This window comes from Alnus glutinosa, chromosome 4 (genome assembly GCF_958979055.1).
Source record: "Alnus glutinosa chromosome 4, dhAlnGlut1.1, whole genome shotgun sequence".
NCBI classification, from domain to species: domain Eukaryota; kingdom Viridiplantae; phylum Streptophyta; class Magnoliopsida; order Fagales; family Betulaceae; genus Alnus; species Alnus glutinosa.
Genome location: NC_084889.1, coordinates 35,091,179 through 35,112,605, shown reverse-complemented (window position 1 = coordinate 35,112,605; position 21,427 = coordinate 35,091,179). Strand labels below are relative to the sequence as shown.

Here is a 21,427-nt window from a genome sequence, read left to right as displayed (position 1 = left end):
GCCTAAATTATTTTTAAAACTAAATACAATAATAAGAAGAGATTAGTTTATATTATACGAAAAATCCTCTAGTCTAGGGTCAACCCCTAAGGTGTGTTGTCTTATGTGAGGGTAGCTCAAGCCTCAAGCATGATGAAGGGGATATAGCTAACTCCCACTTCACCCGTGCCATGCATGCTAAAAATGAGAGCAAGAGAGACAAGCTTGACGACCAAACGTATCAAACATGTGTCGTCTTCTTCAAAGACCTACTCTACTCTAGGGGAACAAGTTAGGCACTTGACGAAAATGTTCAAGTTTTGATACCCATTTGCAGCACATAATGATTGATCAAATCGCTCGATTCAAGGATTGCAAGATCAAAGCTAGTATGAGCCAACCTTGGGATCTATGAAATAGTGCTCTTGCAACACCGAATATTTTGTTTATTTGAGATTCCTTTTAGGTGTCCCTAACCCATTTTGAGTGGGAAAAATACTCAGGTTACGTGACACTGTTACGTAGGGTTGGCAATTTTTGACACGACCCGCGAACCCGACACGAACACGACACGAAAAAACCGGGTTTGAGTTTGTTATAATCGGGTTCGGGTCATAATCGGGTTGACCCGATTATGACCCGATTGAACGGGTTGACCCGATAACACGATTACCCGCCAACACGATTATAACCCGATTACCCGAGTTGACCTGCCAACACGATTATAACCCGATTAAAAAAAAAATTTGAAGGTAAAAAAAAAAATTGAAGGTTGAAACATGTAAAAACAGTGAAATTGATGCCGTGTCGGGTAAACGGGTGACACGTTTTTTAGTCGGGTTTGTCGGGTCGTGTTCGGGTTACCCGATTATTAATCGGGTCGTGTTCGGGTCACATGTCACAACCCGATTAATAATCGGGTCGGGTTCGGGTTGACACGTTTATATAATCGGGTCAGTCGGGTTGACCCGAACCCGACCCGTGAACCCGAATTGCCAACTCTACTGTTACGTTACGTTAGATACAATCAAATTTAATTGTTTAATGTTTGACATAATAAGTTTTGTGTGACTTACAAACTGATATAGTAGTCCATGAATCACTGTCATGTTATAAACAATCAAGTTTAAGTGATTGACATGATTATCTAACGTAATAAGTGTTGGACTTACAAATTGATATGACAGTTCAGTAACAGTACCACATCAGACACAATCACATTTAAGTAGTTGATGTGATAAGTATTACATGAACTGTCACATCAATTTATACACAACCAAATTTAAGTGATTGACATGATTATTTGACGTAATAAGTGTTGAACTTACAAACTGATATGGCAGTTCATGTAATAGTACCACATCAGACACAATCACGTTTAAGTAGTTGATGTGGTAAGTATTACATGAACTGTCACATCAATTTATAAGAGATTTGTAATAAAAATTGTAGTACTCTTGACAACACTATTCTGAGTTAAAAAATGTTCCCAACGAATACAATTTCAAGTCTGGTATTCTAAGTCATATGAAGGTATTAGCTTTTCACATGATTAAATCCCAGATTGGTTATATATATATATATATAAGTGAACTTTTGGGGGTGATAAAGCGCCTCTAGATCACCATCACCGACCAATGACAGTTGCATGAAGCATGTGTTTGGTTAATAATTAAACCCAATTAACAAAATATCTCTCCAACATTAAGAAAGAAAAAGGAAAATGCTCAGCAGCAAATCAAAGAAAAGGAGTAGCCAACCCCCCCACGTGCCATGAAAAGCAGAAAGGTATTATACTAAGCAAGAACCTCACGTGCAAGGGATCCAGCGGCCAGTTTTTATTTTTTTTGAAAGAAAAAATTAACCCTAATGTCCAAACTTTCTGACAAGATATTCCTCTCTAAACTCATTCAAGTTGAAGATGTTGTCTTTTGCTCGGTGGTCAATGGTCAAAGATCCAGAAGTGAACCAGACAAGGTGGGTTTAGAAGAACAAACAGAGGGTGGGTCAGTGGGAGCCGCACAAGGGGTTCTTTCTGTCCCTGGTGGGTGAGAGTCTCACATGAAAAGATTTTCATCGATTTAATCGTTCGGATTGCTAGCGATTCAAGTAGTAAATATAAAACAACTCTTATGGAGCCATTTGACCAAACAAATTTTGGGCTCTCCACTCGCTTGAGCAAGTGAGCTCCATAAAAACTCTCTCATATTTACTGTCTGAATTGTTGAAGATCAAGATCCCAATCTAGAGCCTCTTTGAAAGACTAAAACCCATTTTGCTTTGTTTAGAAAGGAGTTTTATTATAAGTACTGCATGCCCTCACTTTTTAAGGGCTAGGTCACGTGGAGACTGGAGAGCCTTTTACTAGTGTAAAAAATGAGCTCTCCATGTCACATGATCTCATGTCTCCACTATATTATTATTGTCTTGGTTGAACAAAAATACTCTCCCTAGGGAAAGAAGAAGAAGAAAAATACGAATAAATATAAACCACACTAGAGCTCATTGGCTGGCTTTAATCTCATCCATTCATCATTTTGGAAAATCATAATATTATTGGCGATGATGGATGGTATAGTAGTAGTTGTTGATATCCAGAATGAACTGAATCACAAAAATACTAGAATAAAGGATGCAGAAGTTCAGTTGCCATCTGATTCAAGTGCATTATTGACTAGACACTTCATGGACCTGATATGGAATTCAATATGGAAACATGTCAGATGCACTTGAAACTAATAGCAAACACAAGAACCAGTTCAAACTTAAAAGATTATGCAGAAATACTTGATCCAAATTCCAATATCATGAACCTAGGTATTCTTTTGGGATCAGTCTGGTAGAGAATGGGTTAGTTTGGGCTGCTTATCAACACAAAGATGAACCCAATTTTCCAATCTGCCCTACTACATTGTAAGGAAGGGCATTAATTAATATACTGGTTTATCAACTCTGTACCTCGGCTTCATCACTATTTCAAACTGTAATCAATACAATATTCCACTAGAATGGCTGGTATTTGGCCACTACAGACAACAAATCAGACCATTGTCACATTTTTTTTTTCTTTCTAAATCAGGCACTAAAACAGCTGTAATACTTTACATCTTCCCCATGTCATAACATTTCCGAACCTGTTTATTTTAAACAACATATCATACAGATGAAATACATTATATATATATATATATAAACCAACAAAGGAACAAGGTAATACCAGCTATGGAGAAATGATATTTCAAATAGATCAAACATAGTTTTAAGGCTTCTGAGCAGAAAACATGATGAAAGACTGCTGAACTTTGCTTGAGTAGTTGGTGAGGCCGCATGATGTGCATAAGTCCTTGATCTCTTCCTCTGTCAAGTAATTATAGTTCTGCAGAATCCTCTGTTCTCCCGTCCCCCCAAAAAGAAGAAGAAAAAAAAAGTGATAAGAATCCATCTTCATGGCATATAAGAGTAAATCAAAATTCCCTTCAAAAGGTTCTTAGATCCTATGACCACATTAACAGTTTTTATTGTAGATCCACCCATAGACAGACCATACCTGAGACCAGTGGTAGTCTCTAACTTTAGGTTGCCACAAGAAAAACGAACGTGCAATATTACTAAACATACAATATAAGGCCAAGCATGTGAATAAAGTTTAAGAGGTAAAGTAGTATTTCAATTATATAAGTAAAAAAATTTCGATCAAGAATTCTTCACATTTATTAGACAATACACAACCTACTACTCCTCTCTCTATGTTCAATAAATTACACCATTGCAGCTCTTTATCAACTGGTCAAATAGTAAGAGTAATTCATCAAGCAAATGGAACACAACCTAGAAAACTGAAATACACCCACCCAAATAGGATTTATATCTATGATTGATCAGACTCAAAACGCATTGAATGACTATTACCTGCCTAAAAGAGCGCAATATCCAGGGAGTAGATGAATTGTATCGCAAAAATGTCGTTCCTACGAAGACTCCACCACTTCGCAATATACGAGTGATTTCAGCAACCTGACAATTATGCAATAGAATCTCATTAGTTCAACAAATACCTTTAAAAGAGAGATACATCCATTTAAATGGATCAAAGAGAAACTTCAAAATAGATATGAGAATTGCATGGTCTTTTTCTTAGGGGATAGGAATACTGACAAATCTTGTGTGTGTGTGTGTATTTTTCCTGGTATAAACCATGACAAACAGGACTTTTTTCCTGAGAAGGTATCTGGACTCTCTAAACAGTTGACTACTCCATGGATTCAAACTTGAGCCAATGTTTCCTGAGGTGTTGTGCATCCAAGTTGAAGATTGAGCCACTAAGACCAAACCAATTCAACATCGACATAGTATGGAAAGATCAGTATTGGCTTGGAGTAGATAGAGGATTGTGTCATTCTAGATAAGTTACATATTTTTGGTTGCCTAAACGCATTTATTCTGGAAAATCTGAAGTCCTAGCCATTGAAAAAAATTGAGAAGAATATCAGGAAGAAACAGTACTTACAGCATTGGAAGCAGATGGCCAGCAATGCAAGGCTGCTCCTGCATGAACAGCAGCAACTGATCCTGATGAAAATGGAAGCCTAGAGACATCTGCCCTTACAAGAGCAAGATTACTGCAGATTCTCCAATGAAGTGTGAATCAGGATAGCAATTTCTTCTCTTATACAATCTATAGAAAAATAGGTATAAATATTGAACGATTTCACGTCATAACAGCTATAACTAGATAGTCTACGACAGGTAAGTTAAACTTACGTAGTTAAAAGAGTGTAATCACTCTTGATGAAATCATAACACTGGCGAAGCATATTTTCAGAAAAATCAAGTGCAATAACTCCAGAATAGGTCCCAGATTTGGCAAACTTTCTGGAAAACAAACCACTCCCGCAGCTAACATCTACCAGAAGACCACCTTCAGCAGATTTAAAGTACTCCTGAGCCATTTTGAACTGTAATGGATATTAAATGTCATGCGATTAATATAATATAACATGCATATGGACTAAGTAAACAATGATGCACAAGGGTAGAAGCAGCTTGGGATTACTTCCAGACAAGGATACAATTTAAAGGATAGATTATTTTTCCAAGATCATAAGGAGACTCCACAAACCAATACATAATAAAGTTGTTTCCACTGCAGCTTTTTCTTTCAGAATCACCCTCATGAAGTATTTTACAAATATCGCTGCATTTAACCACACTAAAAGCCAAGAAAGACATACCTCTTCATCAGGCCCAGGGAAGCCACTTCGGTTAAAATTCTGACGCCAGCCTCTTTCATACAAGAATGAAACAAGTGGACTCCTGAAAAAGGTGCAAGCACCAAAGGTAAGATATACCCAAACAATTAGCTATCTTATGCAATCTCAAATCTCATATCCAAGGTATGGTCTAATTTTTCAATTCCTAATAAATTGACCAAAATTCAGCAAGAAAATAACAAGTGTAGGACACCTTTTGATTAACAAAAAGCTATATTAAAAGTTATCTAGAGGAGGGCATTGAGCATCAATCCTGGGTTTGTGTGTGTTTGTTTGTCTGTATACCTGAATTGGCAGCTTCTGTTCATTCAGTATGCATCTAAACATGAATATGGGTACCAATTTTACACACATCAAATCATGAAGTTCCATGCATGGTATTATCAGGAGAGAAAAGCAATTTATGCATACCGGAACAGCTCAGTCCCACTTGGTTTGACTTCAGTGTATTCCCTTGAACCAGCAGTAACTGTGAGATCCAGATAGATGTCTTTACTGGAGTATGACTTACTGCATCTTTTACACTTGAAACCAGACCTGTAAATTGCTGGCCTGCAGGTTTCACACTTATCGAGTCAAACCTTCAGAACAAAACAATAGCTCAAATTCTAACCAGATAAAAGAAACATCCAGAAAAATGAAACAAAGAATACGTGCCTGCAGGTATCATTATGTACTCTAACTTACATGTTAATACCTGGAGGGCCTTTTCTTATCAGTGGTTCATAACATACTGGGCACGCAAATAACTCTACTTCCAATTTCTGATTCTGCTGAGTTCCTAACTCCTGAAAGCACATACTTTTATTAATTTCTATATACTGCTAAAAAAAGGGAACCAGACACTTGATGAATAAAAGTGTTGAAGTTACTGCGTTAATATAATTTCTTCAATTCTCATCAAGACAAGAAAAAAAAAAACAAAGACCCCTGCATTAATAACTTTATATAAATGACTGAGTTGTTATACTTGTGTACAGCAAAAGAAAGTTCCTGTGATCCTCAACCCAATTTCAAGCCATTCAAGGTCAATTACAAACATGATCAACCTATATTGAAAACATTATGTTAATGTAAACACATCTCAAACAAAATGCACATCGAAACATCTCATTCATAATATTGAGTCAATCCGTCTCTTTTTCACAAGAAAGGCTTCCTACTCTACATGTGGCCTACATCAGGATTAGGAATGCACACCAAGCCAACAATGACAAACATCTCTTGAAAACATCAAGGGGAGTCAGGATTGCTCACTCATCAAATGTGTACCTTTCCCCAATATTTCACTATTTGTTTCCAAAAATGAATTAAAATACATTTGTTTATGAGCCATAGAAACCAATGTCTTCTATATTTCTTACAAGTCAGCATTAGTGAAGCACAAGATATTTTACACAGTATGTGGGTTCTCTAACATCTTGCAACAGAAGGGGGTCTTGTGAATTCATTTCTATTCTTCATATTTCACCCTGAAGCAATCCTAAACCTCCTCACACATTGAAAGAAAAAGCTTGAGATGTAATATATATTAGCTTTCATATTCTAAATCTCTCTATAGCTATTGAATCTTAACCTCCTACCCTACCCACCCTCTCCCTCCCTCTCCTCCCTCCACACATAATGTTCTTAGAAACACTTCCAAAAAATTTCTAACTAGTTGTTCAAGCATTACACTGATGTTAACTTTTTTGCCCAATCTTGGGATTGAGTAGAGTTTTATTAATATTTAATTAAAATTGAAGGTGAGTTACGGATACAGGACCTCTGTTTTGATATTTTATTAAATCACCACTTCTTCCAAAAATATAAATTTAATTATTTAAGTAATACTCTAAGATTTAGCGATCAAAGTCTTGGTTTAACTCAAAAGCTTAAGTCTCTGGTTTCATCAAATATGTTATATCAATCACTAGCTCTTCCCTATTATCGTAATTTAACTACATACACTCACATTTACAGGGGATTATTCAAACAGTGAAACATGTTACAAGCAATATGATATTATTATAACAGAAGAAATGAAAAATTCGAATATAATGAAATAACATTTTTTTTTTTAATATAATGAAATAACTGAAGGGATAAGAGTAGGGAGTAACTGGGTATTACCGATTCTAGAGCAACCGCTGCGCTGGCACGAATGGTGGAAGAAGGGAACCGGAGAGAGGAAAACCGGAGGCGAGGACGGAGTTGGGAATTATGAGGAAGATATGGGCATTTCGGGAATGAAGTTTGGCGAAGTGGGTGGCGAAGGGACGAGGAAGCCATGGCCATGAGCTCCGACACTCTTCTTCTTCTTCCTTGTGTGTTTCTTTGTGTTCTGCTTTTCGGTGGTTTTGTTAACTGATTCTCAAGGAGTTTTAACGGTTTGTTGTTCGGTGTTATGGGACATACCAAGTGTACAAATGCACTCCTCATAAACATTACCTGCCCCCAAAGGATTTTAAATATATAAAATTAATAAAATTTAATAAATGCTATTTTTTTTTCTTCTTTTCACGATGTTGTTTGTTTTTGAAAAAAATATAAATATCCTCCTCAAACTATTACTCGATTGTTATTGTCGTTTCTAAACTACCAATTATGTCAATATTTCTCCTTCAAACTACTATAAAATGTCCATGTCCTCCTAAAACCAACAAAAAGATAAAAATAACCCTAATTTTTTTTAAAATAAAAAAAAAATGTCCTTATAAATTCAAAAAAAAAAAAAAAACTAAAAAAACTAAAAAAAACCAAAAAAAAAAAAAACTGAAAATTATAAAAGCAATTTCCTTTTAAAAAGAAGAAGAAAAACCAATTTTTTATTTTTTTATAACTTTTTGTTATTTTAGATTTTTTTAATATATTTTTTAAAATAATTTTATGGAGGGTGTTCTTGTTATCAGGAGGGAATTGACATGTTTTGGTAGTTTTAGGGAGACATTGACAATGAAATGGTAGTTTGAGAGAATTATGTGTACTTTTTTTTTTTTTTTTTTTTTTTTTTTTTTTTTCTTTTCTTTTTAGCCCTAGTGTAAATGGCTCTATTTTATGGTACTAATCCAACTATGAACGAGGTAATATTGTTCCTAATTATCGAATTAGTGTTAAAATATGAATTAAATAATTAAATTCAATATTTTTTATCGATTTAAGTTTTTGAAAAAGAATTTAAGTACAATTAAATGCTTTATGTGTTAGGCTCAAAACTTCACAAATAGAAATGGCTTCTAATTAATTAAACCTTTTGAATACGTGATAATTTCATGAAACTAATTAACCGGCCACCAAATCTTCTGCGAATGATCAATGATTTTGTGTTGAATTCTAAAAAAGAAAAAAAAGAAAAAAAAAAAGTGAGGCTAAGATTTTGGGTTCACATTGTGTTTTGGCTGGCTAAATGATCATTTTCAAGGATGAGTAATGCTATATATATATATCACTTTATTATTCCCTGTTCTCCAAACTTAGATTAGTTGGTGATTTAATTACCCAAAAGATACTACAGTTAAGAGAAATTCAATTCTGGCAGATGGACCATGAAGGTTCTCGCATGGAGGAAAATAATAAAGAAGAAACCAGCAGGTGTTTCCAAACCCTAATCATGCATTAAAACTAAGAAATCCTCTCTGCAATTCTTCTCTCTCGACGTACCAAAGAAATCCTAATCAAGAGGTTCGGGTCCTTTTTAGTTTGAGAAATCCAAAAGAAAATTTTATTCATGTGATGCTCAACTACATTTTACATAGGAACTGTTGTATTTTTTTTTTTTATTTGAGTAAAGAAAAGGTTACCGGAAAGGATCCTTCTTACTCTTATTTGAAATGAAGAAAGAGTCTTAAAAATGAAAATGAGGCGGGCTCTTCAACAACAAATCCAACATAAACTAAAACAGTGCATAAATAATTACAACAGATAGGAAATGCGTCAAACAAGTGACCTGATCCTCTAAAGGGCCCGCACAAGGCGGTTACAAAAGTAAAAGGAGTACAGATTAAGGGTCGATCTGTTTGGGTTTGCGATTTTAAAAAGTGCGATTTGAAAAAGTAATTTTTAAAAATGCAGTTGAACATTTGGCAAAATCGCAGTTTAGCTTTTAAAATCGCAGGTTAGTCTTTTAAAATTTTTTGTTTTCAAAAAAGTACCATATTGCCTGCGATTTGAAAAAACAGTTTTCTGCATTTTTTAATCGTAATTTTTTAAAAACGTAATTTCCAAACGGTTCATTTTCTACAATTTGATTTAAAATCGCACTTTGTCTATGAAATTGCAATCCTAGACGCACTCTAAGGCGAACCTATTTGAAAATTTTGTGCTCGAATTGAACCCAAAAGTGAGTATTTGCAAATATTGGTAATGAAAATAAATGTCAAGTGGGAGGAAGGAATACTACCGTACTATATGAGGGTATACCTATAGTGACAGAGATGCCTACCAATATATTTTTTGTATATATGCAATTACAAAGGTAAAGGGAAGGGGGTAAGATACAAACAAAATAGACCCATGAAACAATTAGTACGTTGTATATAAAGCCTAAAACTAATAAGGATGAGCTAAGAATTTGATTCATTCATGTTTGTAATTGATTATCCAATACATGTGATATGGATATGATTGTTGATTATGTTCAAATTTAAAAGTTGATAAATTAGTCCATGTGGTTTGACATTGTGACAAATAGATCATTGAAGTTTCAAAATGAACAAATAACTCCCCATGGTATGTATGTGTATTAAATAAGTCATTGTGTATAAATTTGGGTCATTTTCTTGACAAGGTCCTAACCAAATTACAAATTTACTATCAAATAAAAAATTATAAATAGAAAAAGAAAAAAGTTTGGGATCAACCATCCCATCGCTGCAGCCAGGGTCGTTCAATCACCCCCTATATTCAATCAATGGGCCGGGAAAAACTAGAATCAATTTATCATAAAGAATCTAAAACATTAAAATGCAGTGTATTACCACTTTAAAAAATGCAGTAAACTTTGTACTTAGGGAAACATCTTGTTGATTTATTTTAATTGGCTACATTCTATTTGACAAAAACACTTTTATATCAGGGACTTCCATATCAGGGACACCGTAAATCTAGAAGATTTGTTGGAAAATATTAATTCAAATATGAAAAGAGCTAAACAATGAAGTTTCTGCACAGAATATCCCTAAGAATGTAATTTCATATTGAAGGAAATATTTTGAAGACTTTACGGCTCAAAAAGTTGGTTTCCCTATAGCCCATCAGGACGTCCAGATGTCAAAGTCGGACGCTTAGCTCAAAATTCCAGAGTCCTATGAAGGTCTGAATGGTGCAACATACACAAGCCACAGAGAGCACTCGTTTGCAAGAAGGTCTAGACGCCAATGCGATGACTATGGACAATGGAAGTACTTTATGTAACCGTCCGGACGCTAAAGTTGCAAGTCTAGATGCGCTTCAGTGTTTACTTGAAGTTTTAGTTGCATGTCCGAACGCCAGAAGCCAGGTCCGGACACTACCTATGCAAATCCGAGTTTGAGTAGAATTAAGATTTTTGAAGCCTATTTAAAGAGGCTCTCATAAGCTGTGTAATTTTAAGGGATTCCATAGTAGAATTCTCATTATGCTAAGAGAGGGTGTTTAGGCAAAAATTGTTAGATGTGTTAACTCTATTAGAGTTTTTATTTGGGTGTATCTGAATACGAAATTTTGGAAACAGAATATGATTTTGATTTTATTTTTTTCAAAAATAAATCATATTTTATTCAACTTTTTCAAAAACAAATCATATTTTATTCAATTTTTTTTAAAAGTTAAATCTCAAAATTCGCAAACAAAATAAGAATTCAATTCTGATTTAAAAAATTCAACACACAAACGCACCACGTGTTGTATTGTTCAACCGTTTGAAGTCTAACTTAGAAATGAGCTCTAAGTTAAATGAATCCATAGAAGAACTCTTCAGACATGAGGTCTGATTGAGAGGCGTTCACGTATAGGTACGTGTCAGAGTTCAAAGTACGACTACTGCAAAAGGGTTTGTGAGTACTACTATCTTGTATCTAGCTATTTATTCTAAATAGTGGATTTTCTGGATTTGGCTGCCCCAAAGTGATTTTTCTTTTTGGTGCAAAGAGTTTTTGCTGTGTAACCAAAATATCTGTGTTTATTGCTTTTCTACTTTATATTTTGGTTGCTTGCATGTTTTACGGTTGATTACACCATTTAGGAGTCATTATTATTTTTCACATCTTTTGAAGTAAAAAAGACTACTTGCTTAAGAAACAAATATAGGGTTCCTTTTTTTCTTTTTTAATCACCAAGTAAATTTGAAGAAAAAGAGGAGACCATGAGGCATGTTAAGCAAACATGCATACTTATTTCCAGCTACTTGATCTTCTTTCCTCCCTCATGGACGAGACCTGCATAATCTGTTGATCCATATGGTTGAAAATACTCTGCAAATATTCCCTTCTTTCTTTTATGCTTACATCCCATGTCTTTGCACATTTGATCATTGTACCAAATGTTTGTGCTCCCAATACATGACCTCCTGAAATTCCTTCCAGAATATTGCTTCATGTTTTTTTGCCACATCATTATATCCTTCTCCATGTCTCTTACACAAGGCAACTCAAGATTCCCATCAAGGAAATGTGCTACCCATTGACATCTGATTTCTGAGTTACACAGGTTGAAGTAACCCTCTGCATATCCTATTACTGCTAGTTGTGGAATCCGAGGATGAATAATTTGCCTGCAGAATTTACAATACGACGCTGTTAAATCATTATTTATCTCAAAAGTTTAAGCTGATAAGAAATAATGACTAAAATGTAAGGTCCAACACGCGAAATATTTAACTAAAATAGAGATTAAATTGTGGAGTCAAGTTTTGTACTTTGAATCGCTGCTTATCTTAAAAGCTTAACATAATAGGAAATGATAAATTTAATCATTTTGTTACAGTTATATGAAGTTGAATTGTCCAAGTTAAAGCATGTTTGGGATTGCGTTGGGAAATGGAACTCTTAAAGTCAAAAATAGCTTTTGTCAAAAGTGCGTTTTAGCTATTTTTAAAGTAAAAAAAGACAAATTAGTACTTTTAAAATTTTTTACCAAACATGCCAACTTTTTGTTTGACACAATTTTTTAAGTACTAAAAGTACCTTTTAAGCTCTCTAATGCAATCCCAAATAGGGCCTTAAGATTTAATCTGTCCAAAACATTATAGAGGTATATTGAAATCAAAATTTGAATTAGAGGGTAGACCTGTAGAGAGGAACTATTGAGGTTGCTGAACCAAAAATGTGTTTTTGGAAGGTGTGAGATTTGAACATGTTCTTCAGCTTTTGGTCGCCCTTGTATCCGGTGGCTAGAATTACAAGATCTGTTTTTAGTGGCTGAGGTTCTCCATCAATGATCAGACCCTCCTTACAGAAGCTAAAGCTTTGTGATTTCTTCAAAATGATGCTTCCTTCTTCGACTTTTTCATAAAAGTTTTCAGGCAGCATTCCAATCTGACATGAAGAGAAGTCTTGAAGAAAGCTGTGTTTAGGTATGATTCCATATTTCTTCAATGGGAGTTTCCATCTGAGATAGCTCTCAGCAAATTTTGAGACTCCCCATCTCTGAAAATACAACCATCAGCAACATCATAGATAATTATTGTATGAATATGCACATTCAAAGATGAGAGAACAAGCATACCAAGGGTGAAAGCATGGTTGCCAAAAACTTAAGTAGGAAAGTTTCACCAGGTTTATGAACCAAAAGCTCTGAAAAGCGATTAAAGCACAAGAAACCAAGGCTTACTCCCCACAAAGAGCCGCTAGGGAGAAACCAATGAGCAGTCCTCCAAATCATTGTGCAAGGGTACTCAACTCCTGTGGTAAATAGGGCAAGATATCTACTGAGAAACGCCAATGTGAAAAAATGATATGTTTAGAAGCATTACCATATATACTTCGAAAGATATCTACTGAATTTTCTGAAACTCACATTTTGAAACTATAGAATCAACACATCTTTAGGAAATTTCTGCATTTATTCACATGAAAAGCCTAACCAAAAAAAAATAGCTAGGAAGTTCTTATTCCTTGAAGTCTCCTCGAACTGAAATCCTTATAAAAAAAATCTTCTTACCATTTGCATTTGAACATTCTCCTGCAATGTCAACTGCAGATTTCTGTGAGCCAACGATCGTGATTCTCTTTCTTCTAATCAATTCTGCAGCAATGGCCTTGTCCATATCAGAGTAGTCCATGGAATGAATCACCTTACCATTGAATACTTCCGGGCCTTGATCTGGAGGGAACTCGGGTATATTTGGGAGGCCACTGAATCTTCCAATACATAGAACCACAAACTCAACTTGGTGCACCTGATCAAATGAAACATAAGCTCAGGCTCCAAGTATTCAAGAATGATTTTTTTTTTCTTAGCTTTTGGTTTGTATTTGGTTCCGATTGATTATATTTGTTAGAATATAATTCAAATGATTACATTTCCTATAACCTTAAGCTTTTGGAATATATGTTGACTTAACGTGGTATCAAAGTAAAGGTCCTAAGTTCGAACCTTATTTTTGCCATTCACCTCCATTTTAATTAAATATTCCACGTGTTGGACCTTACCTATAGTTTAAATGATTAAATCTATATTTCTATAAGCTTCAGTTTTTGAGATAAGTGGTGATTTAACACTAGTGACACTAAAGTAGGACGATAAACTCTATGTTCCTTACTTAGGTGTGTTATTGGCTGTGACTATAGAGCTTGCTGTTTGTATCAAACTGCACATTGTTATCTATAAAGATTAAATGAGGCTGCAATCATATAGAGTTAGCTTCCTTTTTCTTGAAAAATTACTTTGCATGAGTTAAAAAATATATCTTCCTTGACTTTGAAAGATTGTGGGATGTGTTTGAGAAGTTCCAAAATCTCCTAGATGAAATACTAACCAGACATTTTTATATAAATGATAAACTACCTCTAGGGAGGAACATTTGGTGTCTTGCACTATAATGTGCCATTTCCCTCTAGAGCCAAAAGGCTTGCCTGTTCCTCCCCATAGATCCCATGACTCCATCTCTTCATAAGACTCTCCAACATAGTCTATATTAATGACTTTGGAGTTGAATTTTATGTAAGGAACAATGCCAAAGTATTGAGCATAGGATTCAAGATAGTTGAGCACTTGAGTGTGCCTAGGATACACATCTTGTACCGCAGAAGGCCAAGGGAAATCTGAAAATTGGTAAGTTTCTTTGGCATTTTGGAGCTTGGTGGAGTCTGCAGTATGCTTCCATAACCCTCCTACGCTTTCTTCAGCTTCAAAAACAATTGGGTTAAAGCCCTTCTCCAATATGTACTTGCAAGCAAGAAGGCCACTTGTTCCTGCCCCAATGATCGCCACCCTTTTCTTCATTGTTCAACTTTTACCTTGGCTATGGCCCTCAAGAACACTGAACCTGTTAACATAGGCAATATGAGAAGCACATGAGCTAAGTTTGAGCATATATATAATAAACAAAATGGGTGATCCTTACTTGTTTTACACGTTAAGAGATTCTATTCAGCATTAATGTTCTACATGAGCTAAGTTTGAACCAAAAACAGAGGATATAATGTGCTATAAATTGGTAAAGTTGGATGTAAAGCCCCTTTTTATATTAATTTCTGTCCACGGGATAAAAAGGAACCAACTCTGTGGGCTTGTTTTGTTAGGCACCCTAATCGTCATTGCTATTGCAACTGTCTCCCACTGAAAAAAAAAAAAAAAAGAAGAAGAAGAAGATAGTGATAGAAGGGAAAGGTTTCAAGAAAACAATAATTCAGGGGGTTGTGTTTGGCCAATGCTTAGAATACCACACCTTTTATTACAATTATCTAACAAATTGATCTGGCAGCTCATGTGATACTGTCATACACGTTAATCACAACTAAATTTAATTCTTTTATAGTTGAAACGGTAAATGTTACATAGACTTTTAAATTGAAGTGGCAATCTACGTAACACTTACCGTATTAGCACCAATAATGTTTAATTGTTAAGCAACTTACGTGATAAATATCATGCAAACTATCGTATCAATTTGTAAAAAACTTGTAGTAAAAACGGTATTAGTCACTCTACTTGGTAATGGAATTATAAAGGAGGGTAGTTATTGCAAGTCAATGGAGACAAAAAGGTAGAATGCCAAGAGAGATTCCACTAGAAGTGGTACAAATGAGGAAGCACAATGGACAGGATTAGGAATATGTGTGCATAAAGTGTTGGAATGTATACGTGTGAATATGAACAGTTGAGTCATAATAATGATAAGTTATTAGGTACATACCCATTGATAAAGGATATTAAAATAAATGATAAAGGAAAGAGAGGACATAAAAAGTATTTTTATATTAAAATAATGTTAAGGGAAGATTAAGTGCTACCCTAGATTTAAGATTATACTCTCAATTCCCTTGTTTGTTCACTTGGTTTAGGGAACGTTGAGAATGTGTTTCAAGATGTTTTTTTTAAGAGTTTTTCCTACATTTTTTAAATAGAATAGGTTTTAAGAAAGTTGTTTTTAGTGCTTTATGAGGCAATTCAAAGTTCACATAAGGAAATGTGCCAGCTATATAATAATAATAATCTATTTTTATATATTATATATATAAAAAAATATGATAAATTCAATTCAAAAAATATATATCACTAAAAGTATATATATCAAACTTTGTAAGTATGTGCCAGTGCCAAGATTAATATATCAATTAGTTAACATGTTGACAATAGTGCAAAAAGAAACATAAATATAAAATAAAGTGTCTAAAATTGCAGTGTACACTCTTTTAGAGAATTAAAATAATTAATTAGTATCGAAACTAAATTAAAGTTTAAATTATTTTTTAAAATAGACAATAACTCAATAAGAATAACTTTTAAAATAAAGAAAAATAATGTACCCAAGAGCGGTAAAAATCTTCTGAAAGTTGTTGACACTGGCAAAATCCTAAAGTCCTGAAGAAAAAAGTACCCTACCATCTTGTGAACCTATGAAAATTACAATATATCATGCTATGAAAAACCAAAACCAAAACTTTCCTAAAAATCAATCTCTTTTGCAATCATTCCCCCAAAATTAATCCCAAACCATTAACACATACATACATATGGAAAAAAGAGAGACAAAAAAAATAAAATTATATATATATATATATATCTTTCACAAGTGGAAAAACCAAAAAACAAGAAGTTCATATATATACCTTAAGAGCTAAGAGGTTAACCAGAGGCCAAAACCATGAACACCCACATCCTTGAATCATAAGAAAAAATCAATCTTTTGGCCTATGAATCGAAAAGCCAAAGAGAAAACAGAGTGCATGTTTTGGTAGCTGGAGTTAGGTACAACTTGACTCTTGTGCCTGAAACATTCTTCGGGTGTACAAGGTAAAAAACAAATTTATGAATAGCCTTTCAAGTTTATTAATGTTGTAAATTAAAAACCATAGACCCCACGACCAATTTGATGACCATTTTTCAAATTTCTAGGAGTTATTCTATTCTTGCGTACAGCCGGCCACCAAACCAGTCATAACGTTTAGTGGAATTTGATGCCAAAATCAGCTATGACGAGGTCACATGGATGCCAAAAAAAAAACCATTATCTTCAGAAACACCCACAAACAAAGGGGGGGGGGGGGGGGGCCTCTAACTCCTATCTCATTGAGATTTGAGATCCACTACAATTAGATTGATCGAATTTTTACAAAAATTTGGATAGTTTAAGAGAGACTATAGAACTCGTCTGACGTGCAGATGAAGTCAATACTCTAGATTGTTCAAAACAAGTAAACCCCACAACCGGCTTTCTATAGAAATTTAAACAACTTAATTATAGTGTCTTATCCTCTCTACCTCCCAATCACCCTGAGTAGAAAAGCCTTTTTTAGAGAAAAATAATAATAATAATTTTTTTCTAAAAAAATTTAAGGGCTTCTTGCAAAATTTGGGGGGTGCCCTCCTAACTCCTATCTCAGCCTAGATTGAGGTTTACTACAATTAAGGATGCGTTTGAGATTGCGATTTCGTAGACAAAAAATACAATTTTAAACCAAATCGTAGAAGATAGATCGTTTGAGAACTGCGTTTTTAAAAAACTGCGATTTTACCAAACGCTTAACTACGTTTTTAAAAATCACTTTTTTAAATCGCACATTTTAAACTCGTTATTTTTAAATCTCACTTTTTAAAATCGCAAAGTCAAACAGATCCTAAATTGTATGAAAATTTTACAAAAAATAAGGATAGTTTAAGAGAAACCATAGATCTCCCCTTTTCCTTCTCACCAGACGCCCAAACTGCTGATTTTGGGGGGCCCAAAATGGCTATTGAGTATTGACCCTCCCAAAAGCACCACCAAAAGGGCTCTTAAGAGCCAATCCCCATCTCCATCCTATACCGTTGAATGTACCGACCAAGCTGATTCTCACCAAGAACGGCCGAGAGTAGATGGTCCTGATGAGGGTCACCCCAAAGTTAAATAATAGGTGTGAGGTTCATGCTATAAAAACCCAGAACCGGATATGAGCATTTGGAACATAAGGCCACAAGAAAATGTAGATAAACTGAAGCAAAACAAACAGGACGAAACTGTATTAACTGTGTCAGCTCAGACCATATCATCACACACAGACACAGCTTGAAACCTCCAATGGCCACTTCCATCAACCCTGTACTCCCACTTTCTCCTTCGCCAAAACACACCATTTTCTCTCCTACTCCATTGATGTTCTGCAAACCCATCTCAGATCCCATGGCTTCTCTGCACATTTCACATTCAATTCGGCCGCGTGGGCAGGTGGCAGTCTCAGTTGCCTTCAATCCATCTGGGAATTTCGACCTCTCTTTGTATGACGAAGAGGGTAACACCTGATACTTATATTATATGAAGCATGTCTAAGTAAATTATCAGTTAGTCTCTGCTTTTTTTATTTATGAAAATACATGTTTTTAATTAGCTGTGAAGTTATCTTTTAAGTTTCAATCCAGTTTTCTAATAGTTTTAGCTCAACCTTGAAAAACCCACTTGAATTTATGAGCACAAAGATTGGAACATTGTCCTTGATCTTTCTATTAACCTGACATGTTTGAAAAAAAATCTCAACTTTAGACTGTTGCTTTAAGGTGGGAATAGTCAAGAATAGTTTTGAGGCTATAGGAATAGAAGTTATCATGAAATAAATAGCTTCCAGGTCTGAGCTCCACCAAGGTCACAATTCAAATGAATACACACCCTTAACCTCCCCTGTCCACAATATTAAAGCAAAAGCAGACAACTTGTAACACTTTCTGATTGCATGTTCTTGATTAGATTGATGAGACCAAAAATAATAGAGAAATCTTCTAAGATAAACATCATGCATATCTCAATCGAGTAATCGAAGATACTAACCTTAAGCTTTTATAGCACACTGATATAAACCTTAGGTAGAACTCACTCTTAAAAATCGGTTTGCAAAAGAAGGATGTCCAAAAGTTTATATATACATAGTTAAGACTGTACTTAAGCTATGTCAGGGTGGAGCTAGGATTTAGGATTTGGGGGGGTCAAATTGAAAAAAAAATAATTTGGGGGGGGGGGGGCAAAACTAAAAAAAATACAAAAATTTAGGGATAAAATTTTAATTTTTTTTTTTTTTGGGGAGAAACCCCTGGCCTTGGGGCCCCCCCAAGGCCAGGGGTAGCTCTGCCCCTGGTTATGTGGAATACTTAAGATAGTAATATATTACCACGCTCGCAATCGAGGTTCAAGGTGGCCCACTTTATTAGCACTGACTCGATAGTAGTTATTTATCTCGTGTGGTGGCTCCATTCATCTATCAGTATTCAATAACTTAATACTATGCCCATACATAGTACTAAGATATTTTAATCTAGCATGTAGATCCCCCCTGCATAACTTGGCCACAAAGCCGCGCGCAACCCATTTGATCTCATATTCAACAAACTGTATTCGATCGCATACTCAACGTGGTGGCTGGCTCTAATACCAAATGATACAAACTTTGAGTGGAACTCACAATTGAAAACTGGCTTGCAAGGAGAATGTGCCTAAAAGCTTATACTTAGGCCATGTGAAACACTCATAATCGTAACAACGAGTAAGATACCTGAAAGTTTAAACAAGTGCAATCTTATTGATAAGAGTCAACTCTACTCAATCAAGCCTTATCCCAACTAATTGTGGCCCGCCACAGTTTCCCCACTTTCTCATTAACAAATGCCTTGTTGCTGCACATGTCCACAACTTGTCGTCTTACAATTTATTATTAGGTTATAGAGAGATCAACTCTCACTCTCTCAGCTTTAAACATTGATGTATGAGGCTGCAGGGACGGAGGGAGGGGGGAATGTACTAATCACAGCTTCAAATAAAAGAGAATGTTGTTAGAAATTCTTTCAGTGATTATCAGAAGTCATTCTTCGTTGGATTTGCCTCAAGCACTCCATACATCTTAGGCAACCAATAGTAACTGTTTTGTTCTGGACAAGATAAGATTTGGTAGAATTTTTTGAACTGTACTTTGACAGATTCAACAAAAGCGCCGCCTCCAATGCCACCAACTGAAGGACGATTTGATGTAGTTATAGATAATGATTTCATTCGCCGTCTTGACTTATCCCAATTTCAAGCCACAACAGGAATTACCTCACCATCATCTGGTAATTAGCATTGTGTGAATAACTTAAACCATTTGAATATAACTGGATACCGGTTCATATATACGATCCTTCCTTCTGCTACTGTTACAGCCAAGCCAAAGGAGTTTCTTGAACGTACAATTGGCTTTACCATCAATTACACAAGAGAAGATCCATCTGATCCTAGAGAATTATCAGAATTTCCTGATATAAGACTCTGGTTTGTTAGACTTGATGCTACTTATCCATGGCTACCTGTCTTGTTGGACTGGCGGGCTGGTGAGCTTGCTCGTTATGCAGCCATGTTGGTCCCTCACCAGGTAATGAAAGTTATAATATAAATTAAATGATTAAATTCATTTATTTCTATCATAGTAGAGTTCTTAAGTTCAAATTCTGTCTCCGTCATTCATATTTCATTTCAATCAAATATTTCACGTGACCACACCTAAACAATGAGCGTATACTAAACAGTAACAGAGAGAGAGATAGAGAGGGAGATGATGCTCTAATGTTCTAACTTTTGAAATTTTCTGTTTGCAGATGAATATGAGAATGGGAGTTGTATACAATCCCGAGGCACTGGAACTGTTCATTATGAAGAAAGTTTTTATTGCCTATTCTTGGTTGAAGCAACATAATATTCCAAAGCCGAGATTGAAAACAAGTGACATGGCCAAGATGCTTGGATTTACAATTGGGGACGAGCTGTTTGACTTGATCGATGAACACCCACTTCATCCATCATAATTATTTAATTATATATAAGACTCTATTTATAGAAAAATAGTCTGAATGTTACACGTCTCTTCGACTTCTATATTAACAACAATAAATTTAATTTACACAAACCATCTTGTAACTCTTGTTTCTTGAGTTTTTGTAATTCTGTCTCTTGAGTGCTTGTAACTCTTATCTCAATAATTCTAACAAGAAGGAAGCATGCAACTCCACTTGTACTTAACTTGACATCCAAGTCTCAGGCAGGATATATACAAAATATATTGTCAAAGACCCTGTAAAATGATACTGGGCGTGATCAGCATCTACAAGTAAAAGTAGTTGCCCGATTCAGCAGAGCAGAAGGGTATCGTTTTCCTTCAAACTGTGTCATTGATTGAATATTGGGACTTCAACCTGCTGTAGTAATAGCAATAGTTTTGCAAGACCTTGACATCTTTGCTCATGTTTCTCTAAAGATGAAGCTCTTTCTGTATTTCCACTTAAATTTACGTTTCTGATGTATTTCGACTTTTGAATCCAAACTAACAAAAAAAATATCTTAGGTGTGCTTTGCAGTCTTGCCAAGATGCCTCAAGACGTTTTCAAATGAAATGGAGATAGGATCTGTACACAGATCATTACGGTCGCATAATTTATAGTCTTTTTGGCCCTTCAATTTCGCAGACCAAATGTGCATTTACAAACAAAATCACAGAAAATGTCTCGTTCTGGCCGGTGTGTGTTTTTAAAAATTAACAGTTAAAAAATACAAAAAATTTTACGTTTTG

The 21,427-nt window shown here is 35.0% G+C and overlaps 3 protein-coding genes across 5 annotated transcripts; 1 reads left to right on the top strand and 2 right to left on the bottom strand.

Moving 5' to 3' along the window:
• Positions 1–2,546: 2,546 nt before the first annotated feature.
• LOC133865245 (uncharacterized methyltransferase At2g41040, chloroplastic) lies at positions 2,547–7,632 on the bottom strand. Of its 3 annotated transcripts, none has more exons than XM_062301613.1 (9): positions 7,362–7,632; positions 5,937–6,037; positions 5,661–5,801; positions 5,211–5,292; positions 4,741–4,934; positions 4,487–4,598; positions 3,889–3,993; positions 3,197–3,367; positions 2,547–2,670 (listed from the first exon to the last, which is right to left on the bottom strand). In XM_062301613.1, exons 1-8 carry the CDS (start codon positions 7,524–7,526, stop codon positions 3,239–3,241), a joined length of 1,029 nt encoding a protein of 342 aa, XP_062157597.1. In that variant the 5' UTR covers positions 7,527–7,632; the 3' UTR covers positions 2,547–2,670; positions 3,197–3,238. The 3 variants fall into 3 exon arrangements, with proteins under 3 accessions (XP_062157597.1, XP_062157596.1, XP_062157595.1); XM_062301612.1 differs by lacking the exon at positions 2,547–2,670 and adding an exon at positions 2,860–3,113; XM_062301611.1 differs by lacking the exon at positions 2,547–2,670 and having other exon boundaries at positions 2,860–3,367.
• Positions 7,633–11,443: 3,811 nt separating this feature from the next.
• Positions 11,444–16,646, bottom strand: LOC133865244 (probable flavin-containing monooxygenase 1). Its single transcript, XM_062301610.1, has 6 exons — positions 16,478–16,646; positions 14,211–14,691; positions 13,365–13,602; positions 12,930–13,105; positions 12,492–12,850; positions 11,444–11,976 (listed from the first exon to the last, which is right to left on the bottom strand). Exons 2-6 carry the CDS (start codon positions 14,646–14,648, stop codon positions 11,607–11,609), a joined length of 1,581 nt encoding a protein of 526 aa, XP_062157594.1. The 5' UTR covers positions 14,649–14,691; positions 16,478–16,646; the 3' UTR covers positions 11,444–11,606.
• A 1,153-nt stretch (positions 16,647–17,799) lies between these two features.
• Positions 17,800–20,782, top strand: LOC133865456 (protein CHLORORESPIRATORY REDUCTION 6, chloroplastic). The gene is made up of 4 exons (XM_062301868.1): positions 17,800–18,136; positions 19,806–19,937; positions 20,028–20,236; positions 20,460–20,782. The coding sequence occupies exons 1-4, from the start codon at positions 17,926–17,928 to the stop codon at positions 20,664–20,666; spliced, it is 759 nt and encodes a 252-aa protein (XP_062157852.1). The 5' UTR covers positions 17,800–17,925; the 3' UTR covers positions 20,667–20,782.
• Positions 20,783–21,427: the final 645 nt, after the last annotated feature.